This window comes from Argiope bruennichi, chromosome 1 (assembly GCF_947563725.1).
Source record: "Argiope bruennichi chromosome 1, qqArgBrue1.1, whole genome shotgun sequence".
NCBI lineage: Eukaryota > Metazoa > Arthropoda > Arachnida > Araneae > Araneidae > Argiope > Argiope bruennichi.
This window is the reverse complement of record NC_079151.1, coordinates 126,459,899-126,472,896: the sequence shown is the minus strand read 5'-3', so window position 1 is coordinate 126,472,896 and position 12,998 is coordinate 126,459,899. Positions and strand designations below refer to the sequence as shown.

Here is a 12,998-nt window from a genome sequence, read left to right as displayed (position 1 = left end):
AAAAAAAAAGAGTGAAACCAACATTCTTTCCAATATTTCATGGATTGTTTAGCATTTTTTTCAGTCTCCCTTCTCCTTCCAATTCCTTTGAATACGTGCACCTGCCACCAATTACACGTAATTTTTCTTTGAGGGGGAGGCACTCAAGAAATCACTGGTGTAAAGAAATTAATGATGTATAAGACATAAAAAAAATTGTTTTATTTATACATAAAATATAGATTAATTCTTCGTACATATGACATGCATAGAAGCGCCCCCTAAAAAAAAAGAGTGAAACCAACATTCTTTCCAATATTTCATGGATTGTTTAGCATTTTTTTCAGTCTCCCTTCTCCTTCCAATTCCTTTGAATACGTGCACCTGCCACCATTTACACGTAATTTTTCTTTGAGGGGGAGGCACTCAAGAAATCACTGGTGTAAAGAAATTAATGATGTATAAGACATAAAAAAAAATTGTTTTATTTATACATAAAATATAGATTAATTCTTCGTACATATGACATGCATAGAAGCGCCCCCTAAAAAAAAAGAGTGAAACCAACATTCTTTCCAATATTTCATGGATTGTTTAGCATTTTTTTCAGTCTCCCTTCTCCTTCCAATTCCTTTGAATACGTGCACCTGCCACCATTTACACGTAATTTTTCTTTGAGGGGGAGGCACTCAAGAAATCACTGGTGTAAAGAAATTAATGATGTATAAGACATAAAAAAAATTGTTTTATTTATACATAAAATATAGATTAATTCTTCGTACATATGACATGCATAGAAGCGCCCCCTAAAAAAAAAGAGTGAAACCAACATTCTTTCCAATATTTCATGGATTGTTTAGCATTTTTTTCAGTCTCCCTTCTCCTTCCAATTCCTTTGAATACGTGCACCTGCCACCATTTACACGTAATTTTTCTTTGAGGGGGAGGCACTCAAGAAATCACTGGTGTAAAGAAATTAATGATGTATAAGACATAAAAAAAATTGTTTTATTTATACATAAAATATAGATTAATTCTTCGTACATATGACATGCATAGAAGCGCCCCCTAAAAAAAAAGAGTGAAACCAACATTCTTTCCAATATTTCATGGATTGTTTAGCATTTTTTTCAGTCTCCCTTCTCCTTCCAATTCCTTTGAATACGTGCATCTGCCACCATTTACACGTAATTTTTCTTTGAGGGGGAGGCACTCAAGAAATCACTGGTGTAAAGAAATTAATGATGTATAAGACATAAAAAAAATTGTTTTATTTATACATAAAATATAGATTAATTCTTCGTACATATGACATGCATAGAAGCGCCCCCTAAAAAAAAAGAGTGAAACCAACATTCTTTCCAATATTTCATGGATTGTTTAGCATTTTTTTCAGTCTCCCTTCTCCTTCCAATTCCTTTGAATACGTGCACCTGCCACCATTTACACGTAATTTTTCTTTGAGGGGGAGGCACTCAAGAAATCACTGGTGTAAAGAAATTAATGATGTATAAGACATAAAAAAAATTGTTTTATTTATACATAAAATATAGATTAATTCTTCGTACATATGACATGCATAGAAGCGCCCCCTAAAAAAAAAGAGTGAAACCAACATTCTTTCCAATATTTCATGGATTGTTTAGCATTTTTTTCAGTCTCCCTTCTCCTTCCAATTCCTTTGAATACGTGCATCTGCCACCATTTACACGTAATTTTTCTTTGAGGGGGAGGCACTCAAGAAATCACTGGTGTAAAGAAATTAATGATGTATAAGACATAAAAAAAATTGTTTTATTTATACATAAAATATAGATTAATTCTTCGTACATATGACATGCATAGAAGCGCCTCCTAAAAAAAAAGAGTGAAACCAACATTCTTTCCAATATTTCATGGATTGTTTAGCATTTTTTTCAGTCTCCCTTCTCCTTCCAATTCCTTTGAATACGTGCACCTGCCACCATTTACACGTAATTTTTCTTTGAGGGGGAGGCACTCAAGAAATCACTGGTGTAAAGAAATTAATGATGTATAAGACATAAAAAAAATTGTTTTATTTATACATAAAATATAGATTAATTCTTCGTACATATGACATGCATAGAAGCGCCCCCTAAAAAAAAAGAGTGAAACCAACATTCTTTCCAATATTTCATGGATTGTTTAGCATTTTTTTCAGTCTCCCTTCTCCTTCCAATTCCTTTGAATACGTGCACCTGCCACCAATTACACGTAATTTTTCTTTGAGGGGGAGGCACTCAAGAAATCACTGGTGTAAAGAAATTAATGATGTATAAGACATAAAAAAAATTGTTTTATTTATACATAAAATATAGATTAATTCTTCGTACATATGACATGCATAGAAGCGCCCCCTAAAAAAAAAGAGTGAAACCAACATTCTTTCCAATATTTCATGGATTGTTTAGCATTTTTTTCAGTCTCCCTTCTCCTTCCAATTCCTTTGAATACGTGCACCTGCCACCATTTACACGTAATTTTTCTTTGAGGGGGAGGCACTCAAGAAATCACTGGTGTAAAGAAATTAATGATGTATAAGACATAAAAAAAATTGTTTTATTTATACATAAAATATAGATTAATTCTTCGTACATATGACATGAATAGAAGCGCCCCCTAAAAAAAAAGAGTGAAACCAACATTCTTTCCAATATTTCATGGATTGTTTAGCATTTTTTTCAGTCTCCCTTCTCCTTCCAATTCCTTTGAATACGTGCACCTGCCACCATTTACACGTAATTTTTCTTTGAGGGGGAGGCACTCAAGAAATCACTGGTGTAAAGAAATTAATGATGTATAAGACATAAAAAAAATTGTTTTATTTATACATAAAATATAGATTAATTCTTCGTACATATGACATGCATAGAAGCGCCCCCTAAAAAAAAAGAGTGAAACCAACATTCTTTCCAATATTTCATGGATTGTTTAGCATTTTTTTCAGTCTCCCTTCTCCTTCCAATTCCTTTGAATACGTGCACCTGCCACCATTTACACGTAATTTTTCTTTGAGGGGGAGGCACTCAAGAAATCACTGGTGTAAAGAAATTAATGATGTATAAGACATAAAAAAAATTGTTTTATTTATACATAAAATATAGATTAATTCTTCGTACATATGACATGCATAGAAGCGCCCCCTAAAAAAAAAGAGTGAAACCAACATTCTTTCCAATATTTCATGGATTGTTTAGCATTTTTTTCAGTCTCCCTTCTCCTTCCAATTCCTTTGAATACGTGCACCTGCCACCATTTACACGTAATTTTTCTTTGAGGGGGAGGCACTCAAGAAATCACTGGTGTAAAGAAATTAATGATGTATAAGACATAAAAAAAAATTGTTTTATTTATACATAAAATATAGATTAATTCTTCGTACATATGACATGCATAGAAGCGCCCCCTAAAAAAAAAGAGTGAAACCAACATTCTTTCCAATATTTCATGGATTGTTTAGCATTTTTTTCAGTCTCCCTTCTCCTTCCAATTCCTTTGAATACGTGCACCTGCCACCATTTACACGTAATTTTTCTTTGAGGGGGAGGCACTCAAGAAATCACTGGTGTAAAGAAATTAATGATGTATAAGACATAAAAAAAAATTGTTTTATTTATACATAAAATATAGATTAATTCTTCGTACATATGACATGCATAGAAGCGCCCCCTAAAAAAAAGGAGTGAAACCAACATTCTTTCCAATATTTCATGGATTGTTTAGCATTTTTTTCAGTCTCCCTTCTCCTTCCAATTCCTTTGAATACGTGCACCTGCCACCATTTACACGTAATTTTTCTTTGAGGGGGAGGCACTCAAGAAATCACTGGTGTAAAGAAATTAATGATGTATAAGACATAAAAAAAAATTGTTTTATTTATACATAAAATATAGATTAATTCTTCGTACATATGACATGCATAGAAGCGCCCCCTAAAAAAAAAGAGTGAAACCAACATTCTTTCCAATATTTCATGGATTGTTTAGCATTTTTTTCAGTCTCCCTTCTCCTTCCAATTCCTTTGAATACGTGCACCTGCCACCAATTACACGTAATTTTTCTTTGAGGGGGAGGCACTCAAGAAATCACTGGTGTAAAGAAATTAATGATGTATAAGACATAAAAAAAATTGTTTTATTTATACATAAAATATAGATTAATTCTTCGTACATATGACATGCATAGAAGCGCCCCCTAAAAAAAAAGAGTGAAACCAACATTCTTTCCAATATTTCATGGATTGTTTAGCATTTTTTTCAGTCTCCCTTCTCCTTCCAATTCCTTTGAATACGTGCACCTGCCACCATTTACACGTAATTTTTCTTTGAGGGGGAGGCACTCAAGAAATCACTGGTGTAAAGAAATTAATGATGTATAAGACATAAAAAAATTGTTTTATTTATACATAAAATATAGATTAATTCTTCGTACATATGACATGCATAGAAGCGCCCCCTAAAAAAAAAGAGTGAAACCAACATTCTTTCCAATATTTCATGGATTGTTTAGCATTTTTTTCAGTCTCCCTTCTCCTTCCAATTCCTTTGAATACGTGCACCTGCCACCATTTACACGTAATTTTTCTTTGAGGGGGAGGCACTCAAGAAATCACTGGTGTAAAGAAATTAATGATGTATAAGACATAAAAAAAATTGTTTTATTTATACATAAAATATAGATTAATTCTTCGTACATATGACATGCATAGAAGCGCCCCCTAAAAAAAAAGAGTGAAACCAACATTCTTTCCAATATTTCATGGATTGTTTAGCATTTTTTTCAGTCTCCCTTCTCCTTCCAATTCCTTTGAATACGTGCACCTGCCACCATTTACACGTAATTTTTCTTTGAGGGGGAGGCACTCAAGAAATCACTGGTGTAAAGAAATTAATGATGTATAAGACATAAAAAAAATTGTTTTATTTATACATAAAATATAGATTAATTCTTCGTACATATGACATGCATAGAAGCGCCCCCTAAAAAAAAAGAGTGAAACCAACATTCTTTCCAATATTTCATGGATTGTTTAGCATTTTTTTCAGTCTCCCTTCTCCTTCCAATTCCTTTGAATACGTGCACCTGCCACCATTTACACGTAATTTTTCTTTGAGGGGGAGGCACTCAAGAAATCACTGGTGTAAAGAAATTAATGATGTATAAGACATAAAAAAAATTGTTTTATTTATACATAAAATATAGATTAATTCTTCGTACATATGACATGCATAGAAGCGCCCCCTGAAAAAAAAGAGTGAAACCAACATTCTTTCCAATATTTCATAGATTAGCATTTTTTTTTTCAATCTCACCCTCCATCCAATTGCTTTGAATTTTTGGTTGGCCGATTTTGAAAAATTTTTGCATAGTTCTAGCTTTTCCAAACTCTGCTTTTAATACGGTGAATACCTCGGGAACCATCGGTTACACTGCCAACAAATATTTTTATTAAAACATAATTATGCCTCTTACTTAAATTTATAAGATAATATATCAGAATTATTTACACCACATAATTAACCCTTTGCAGTCTGTAAATAACTCGATGCGTAATTATTTATAAAAGCTTGTTTATTGCTCCGAAAAAAATAATTATTTTATGCTGTCTATTCCCGAAGAATTAATTCCCGTTGGTGTGGTGTGGTGTGGAGAGGGGGGTGCCAGCTCAGGTGTCGTCCTCGTCATCTGACCGTGGTTCAAAATTACGAGGTCCGTCCCAAAATAGCCCTAGTGGTGCTTCAAACGGGACGTTAATATAACCAAACCAAACCAAACCCGAAGAATTAATCTGCATCTTATTGTTTAACAGGTATTTTTAACAATGAAAAATTAAAAAAATGAATGAATAAAACTTCAAAAGGATGGATTAACTTCAATAGTGCTTGAGAGGCTTTACGCCATCCGAGTGCAAAGGGTTAAAAAATCATAGTGGCGCCATGGACAAACCGTGTAATATTCCAATGAATTTCACGGAACTCAGTATCTTAATCTAAAATGTAGGAGAAGGGGTTATATTTGGAATTTTTGTCTTAGATATCTAAAAAGAAAAGTAAAGATAGTAACTGTGCCTTTACTCATGGAATAGTTGTAGAATAAAGTATCAACTTAATTTTTTTCTCAAAAACGTTGTTTTATGGAAAAAAAAAACTTTCAATTTTCGAAACAGTCAATTTGAATAGCATTTCATTGAAATGTTATCATTCAACAATTCAAGGATTATTTTATTTATCGAAACATATATGTACAAATTCACAAAAGTTTACAAAATCCACCCGCGGGTTTCAACAATTTTCACTTAGTGGAAATATAACTTTAAAAATAATTTTCTAGAAGTATAAGATCGTAACACAAATATGCTTAATATGTATTCCAGTTTCATAATTATTACAAAATATTTCCATTTTGCATCTGTTTAGGTTTGCAAAATATGTCACTAAGTTCTTTCACCTTTCATTCATATTCATAATATCATTTCATTCACATTCATTCCCTTTTCTTTATTTCCTTTGCAATGATTTTGATGGAGTCCATGTCCTCAAAGATGCTCTAATCTCTTATATTTCTGTTGGAGATTCTGGCTAAATCTCTTGTTTAAAAATTTAAATTAGGCGAGCTTCGGTAGAAGTAAATTTCTTAAAAAGGCTCCTTCGTCTATATATGCAAAATTTAATCAACTAAGTAATTTTAAAAGCATTTCTGTTTTTTATTATTTGTCATTTATTTTTCTTATTTTTATTTTTGCTAATATTTATCATTTTAATTTTGCCAATATTTTTGGCTTATAATGCAGATTTTATCCAAAATGCAACCATATCGCGATTTCAATTTCTTTGATTAGAATTTTTTTTAAAAATAAAGCAACCATTTCTTTACTACTTCTGTGTCAATATTATTTTAATATTATCGATTTTCTGATTTAAACTATGATTCTGATTTTACTCTAGAAATAGATCTATAAAATAAATCAATTTTTCATTTCTCAAATGAACTAATATCTTTTTTTTATATAATCATCTTAATATTAGTAAAAATTCGATGTAGTATGGAATACTTTCCATAAATTTTTATCAGTCTAATGTCGTCGTATCCTCTCATGTGCAATTATTCTATTTATTTTTAAAGAAATTAAATAAAGATGCAGTCAATTCGAATTAAAGAATTGCAATGTAAGACTGTAGCTCTTATACTCCAAGTTATGTTAAAAAAGTTTTTAAAAATTTAACTTTTTCTACCAAGATCACTGTTTAAAATGGATCATATTCGAATTCAGCCATTCATAGTGTTTTTGAAACTTTAAATGCCACAACAACAGCCGTCGGATTTACACGTATGCAAGGTGATCAAAATTAAAACACCAACTACTCTGAGCAGCTATACAGCGAACTACTTAGCGTAAAGGCACCAAAAATGTTGAACAAACTATTCAACTTCGGAAACAGATAACGCGAAAAAATTAGTTCCAGAAACATTGATAGATGGCGCTGTACAACAAAAAATATGTTGAAAAGACTCAAAATACACATTTGTAACTTATTTCATTCGAGCGCATTAGAAATTCAATTACAAAGACCAAGGGAAAACTGCCCAATATGGTTTCCTTCTTCCAGACGTAAAATCTGCTTTCTGTAGACAGCCTGTTCAACTGTGGATTGTAATTGGTAGATTGAGATGTTTCTCCTATGTAGAGTGATAGTGTCTTTCAAATATGTCAAGGTTACCAGACGTCCTTGATAAACAAGATTTTTTAAGTATCCCTAAAGCGGAAAATCAAGGGAATTAAGATGTGTAAAACGAGATGGCCAGGTTATCTGAAACGTACGACTAATTACCTTATAATTAGTAAAATGTTGCCGAAGAAACTGCTGCACACATAGTCCAATGTGTAGAGGCGCTTCATCTTGAATAAAAGTAATTGAATCAAGACATTGGAGTTGCTAAATGTGGGGTAGAACGAAATTTTCGACCATGCTTTCGTACCTCCTGGTCCTTTGCGCAAATCTCTAGTCGACGAAACTCGATGTCCAGCTGCAGCATTTCCTTTGTTTTCATAAAACAACTTCACAAGCAAAGCATGAAGTCACCGCTGATAAGAATAGTATTATTCCAGTTTTATCCCTTTTATGCCTAGAACAGTAGCAGCAGCAAACCAAGTTTTTATGCAAACTTTTGTGTACATTGCGAAATTGCAATTACAATAACAGTTTCAGTTTTTTTGTGTGATTATTTGTGTCTTTTTAGTATATATGCTGTTGTACTGCTCAATCAGTCGGTGTTTCTGGAACTAGTTTTTTTTCCTCTTAATCCATTTCCACGTGTCTTGAATAGTATGTTCCGCAATTTTAGAGCCTTTACACTGAGTAGATCAATATACAGAGAGATCAAAGTAGGGGTGTTTCAATTTTGACCACCCTTTATATTAGTATTTTGAAAATATAACTATTATTTCTTCCAGAGACTATGGAATGCTTAAACAAGAATAGTTTTAAATGCGATAACAACACATGCGTTTCTGAGGAAAGAGTCTGCGATGGAGTGAAAGACTGCAAAAACGGAGCAGATGAAATTGGATGTGGTATGAAATATTTTCCATTTAATATGGTATTGATGGTTTTCTGTATGGAGCTAAAAAGTCGCAACAAATGCATTCTCTCAAAACTTAGTACACTCCGCGTCACTGCGATTCAACAATAAAATATAGTTTAACAGGCGTTTTGTTGCTCCAAAATTAATTATATCATTACAATACATACTAGTAATAAAGATGAATATGTGTGTATGTTGGCGCTCTGCAGAACAAACCATTTGACCAACGACTATGAAATTCGGCACATATTCACTTTGATGGCTGAGAATATGCACTTAAGGTCATTAAATAATTTTATTCAAATTTTCATTAATTAAAAATTAAGCTGAAAATTGACAATTTTTCATAATAACATTCAAAAAGATTTTTGCACAAAATTCATTTTTAAACAGTTTCAAAGTTTTGAGATGAATTGTTTTTGAATTTTGATATACTCTATAATTATGGAGATAAAATAATTGTAAGCAATAATAATTAAATGAAATAAGTCTTTATGCATATATCCATCTGATAGTGCTGTACTGTTAGATTTAAAGCTGCTAATTTTGACAAAAATATAAAGGATGTTTCAAAATTAGCCCAAGATTTGAATTTGCCACCATTCATGCTGTATAGTGTTGGCAATCCTATTAAAAGAACCATTTGGCAGCTAACAGTTTAGGGTTATAAAAAAAATGGAGCGTTAACGATAGAACTGCGTGTTAACGCAAAGTTTGAATTAAATAAAAAAATACAGCATTTTTTCTTTAAATTACTATATTTTTATTGAATCATAAAGTACATAGAATAAAGTTATATATGGAATAACACATAAGGAAAATGGCCTCCTCGGATTTACTGGCACGCGCGCATTGGTTTGTCGAAATTTTCCATGATCATTTTGCTTAAATGTGGATGAATTCTTTGATGCATCGTTCAATTTCCTCTTTCAATGCACGCGTGTTTGTGGACTTGTTGGCATAGGCCTTTGACTTCAAATAAACCCATGGAAAATACAATATTGTTAAATCATACTATCTGGGGGATCAATTCTCAAATTGTCGAACTGTGGCCACCAGACTTTCATTATCTTTGAAATATTGTTCAACAAGGAAAACACGTTGTTTTATCGTGTAACGCTCCATTTTTTCTAACCCTAAGCTATCAGCCGTCAAATAGGCTTACTTTTTAAATAGGGTTGCAAACACTTTATTGCACGAATGGAGGCAAATTCAAATCTTGCATAAATTTTGTGACACCCTTTACATTTTTGAATGAAATTACTTTTAAATCAAGAAACATTTTGGCGACGATATTTTGAAAATGTAACTTCTTGGAAAAGATAATTTGACTATTTGAAAATTCATTAAAAATAATCATTTTTTTTTCAATGATGCAGCTTTACAATCATTTAGCATAGTTTGTCACGTAATTTCTCTCCCTCCAACCCATGAACTCTTTCATTTGTAGGATTTTATCTCTCAAATAGAAAAATATATTATTTTCATTTCTAACATATTTTTATACAAGTATGATAGTTTTATTACTGTGATATGTTGCCTTGAATTTAACGAATATTTTTAAAACATTTAATTATTAAATTTAATTTATTACACTGCATTCGTTACGCAGTTGAGTTTCATAGCTTTATTTTCGATACATTATTTCCTTTATTAAAGGCATTATTTCTAGTATTAATATAAAGACGGGTGTTTAAAATTAAAGGAAAACATGATTACAATTCAATTTATATTTATTTTAGAAACAGGAGTGCTTTCCATCAAAGGAGTTCCCGAGGCTAGAGAGAAGGCCATTTCCTGGATGAAACAGAAAAGAACGCCTGCTTGGGGATGGAAGTCGAACACCCCACGTGCTGTTGTTGCCCTCTATCTAGCGTCTGGAGCTAGTTTCAATGGCACTGTACTTGAAGAAGAGTTGATGGCAAAGCAGACTGAGCTTAAAACTGCAGTTGCCTTGTTAAGGTAAAAGGAAAGACACAGTCACTCTATTATTATTTTAACAATGTTTCGGAATGTATGTTTGAAATTTTTATGATTAGTTTTGAACTTAGACTTAATATAAGACCTAATGATGTCTGAAATGTATTAAGCAATTTATGCAACTTTTCATGATAAATAATATGCAATTTTGAAGTTACTGCGAAACCCTTTTCGATTTTGTAATTTCAAAAGACTTTCAAAAGAAAGGTGAACTCATCTATTGTTTTGTAAAATCATTGCACGCATAAATAAATTTTCATTTGATTTTAAATACATATTTGGGAAATCCAATTTTAACAACAACTTTCTCGTAATAAAGTCTCAAGTGGCATCTATGTGTGACCTAGCATTAGTAGAAAAATAAACACTTATTCGTTTAAGTTATATGTTCTTAAATAACGTTTTGATTAACAAAAATAATTAAGTTATTCAGAAATAAAAATAAATGAAATAATAAATTGACTACTCCGCCCCACCCTGAGGCACATGGAATGACCGGACGACAGAGACAGTAACACTAGCGGGAGCTGTGGTTGAGTACTAAAGACCAACACCTGTCACGGCACAACCCTTTCAATGGGAAGCACGTCCCGTCATCGAGGGGAGTTAGCCAACCCTCACCTTTTCTGTACCCATTAGGGTGATGAGAACCAACCAACATACCAGAAGTTCCTCATCCTCATTTCTGATGTGGTCCCCCGATGGGGTGAAATAAATGATACAGATCGAAGATAATAATTAAATACGAACATAGTAAAGGGGATTTGAGAATTATGATTGAAAGAATATGCCCTCAAATTTACAGCACAATCTTTTGGTATTTACTGTTACGATTGCGATACGAGAATTCATAGCACTTTACGAAATGAAGTTTCTGAATTGGATGATTAGCAGGGTTAATATTAGATGCGAAAATATGATACTCTAGAAAAATCACTGACATTTCAGTCATTAAATACCTTATAAGCTTATTGTAAATTCCTGTAATTGGAAAGAAAATAAATGGGTCAATCATCATACATTTAATAGTTAAAATTGTAACGAAAAGTTTTTTTATATGTCATGTAGGCCATCCTTAACCAACAGCGAATTAAGCATGCTCATCAATGCACTGTTGGTCACCTGCCACAGCCCTCGCCAATTCTACGGCAACAACTTGGTGAAACGTCTCAAGGAGCAAGTGGAGGAATCCGGGAACTTCACGCACCCTCTGGCTTACTTAACGCTCTGCAATGCCAACGAATCCTGGCCTCTCAGAGCTATTTCGGATCTTAATAGTATATTGAGCAGCGATTCTGAATATCCTTTCGTGAAAGGTATTTTGATTTTAGCATATCAAAATTTTATTTTCTGTTGTCCATGATTGCAATTTTTTATACGTTCTGATTATTTTCTTTCAAGCATTTATTTTTGACTTTTCTAATGTATACGTACCATGCTCAAAACTCATCAAATCGAAATACTGAAATTTAATGAGGAGTATTATTGAAAATTTATTCTTCGCTTTATTTGAAATGGGGCTATGTGCAAAACGGCATTTAAAAAAATGGGGAAGCTTACTTGGAATCATGGAAATGTTATTTTTAACTTGAAATAAATCAATTTTGTCTGCATAAAATGTATCCAAATGTGTTTTCAAACTGTCTCAAATCGTCATTTCAGGATTCTGAATTATTTCAAGACAAGCGACTTTATTACAAATAACAAGTTTAATAAATATTCTTTCTTTAATAAACTTAATATTCTTTCTTTGAAAAAAAAAGAAACTACTCGCTATTATCAGGAATATTAATGAAAATAATCAGAATTTTTATAGCTCAGTTAACACTTGGAATTTTATAAATTTTAAAAATATATTTCATCTTCAGTCTGAAATATTAACGCAACTAGTAAATACTAATTTTAATATGTGATCACTTCATACATTGCCAAATCCTTATCTTTGATATAATAGCGCTGACTGATATTTTAATTCAATATCGCCTACGCCTTGATTCATCAATTAAGTGTGTTTCCTGCATTTCAAAACCAATGATATCTTTAAGCATGTTTACTTTAAAGCTTCAATTACCAGTTGAATCAGTGTTACAGTTCATGGCCGATTTATTCATGGACATGAATTTTGGTACTGATAATGTTACAGTTGTATATATATTGTATTGTTACTATATATGTTGATATGTACTGCGTATGTTGTATTGTAATGTTACTATACATATACTGATAATGTTACTGTCCCATATATATTGCAATATTACAGTATATGTACTGTGTATGTTGTATTGTAATGTTACTGTATATGCTCTGTATATGTTGCATGTATGCATGTTGTACAGAATATGTTGTTTGCACTGTATATGTTGCATTGTAATGTTACTGTATATGTTTCATTGTAATGTTACTGTATATGTAGCATTGTAATGTCACTGTATATG

General features: G+C 32.1%; 1 protein-coding gene across 1 annotated transcript in view; it reads left to right on the top strand.

Moving 5' to 3' along the window:
* The window catches only part of LOC129976578 (uncharacterized protein CG3556-like), a 38,821-nt gene that overhangs the window by 10,879 nt on the left and 14,944 nt on the right, over positions 1–12,998 (top strand). Inside the window, exons 4-6 of the mRNA XM_056090217.1 lie at positions 8,453–8,572; positions 10,326–10,545; positions 11,632–11,879. Coding sequence (XP_055946192.1) covers positions 8,453–8,572; positions 10,326–10,545; positions 11,632–11,879 — 588 coding nt within the window. The remainder of the gene's footprint in view (positions 1–8,452; positions 8,573–10,325; positions 10,546–11,631; positions 11,880–12,998) is intronic.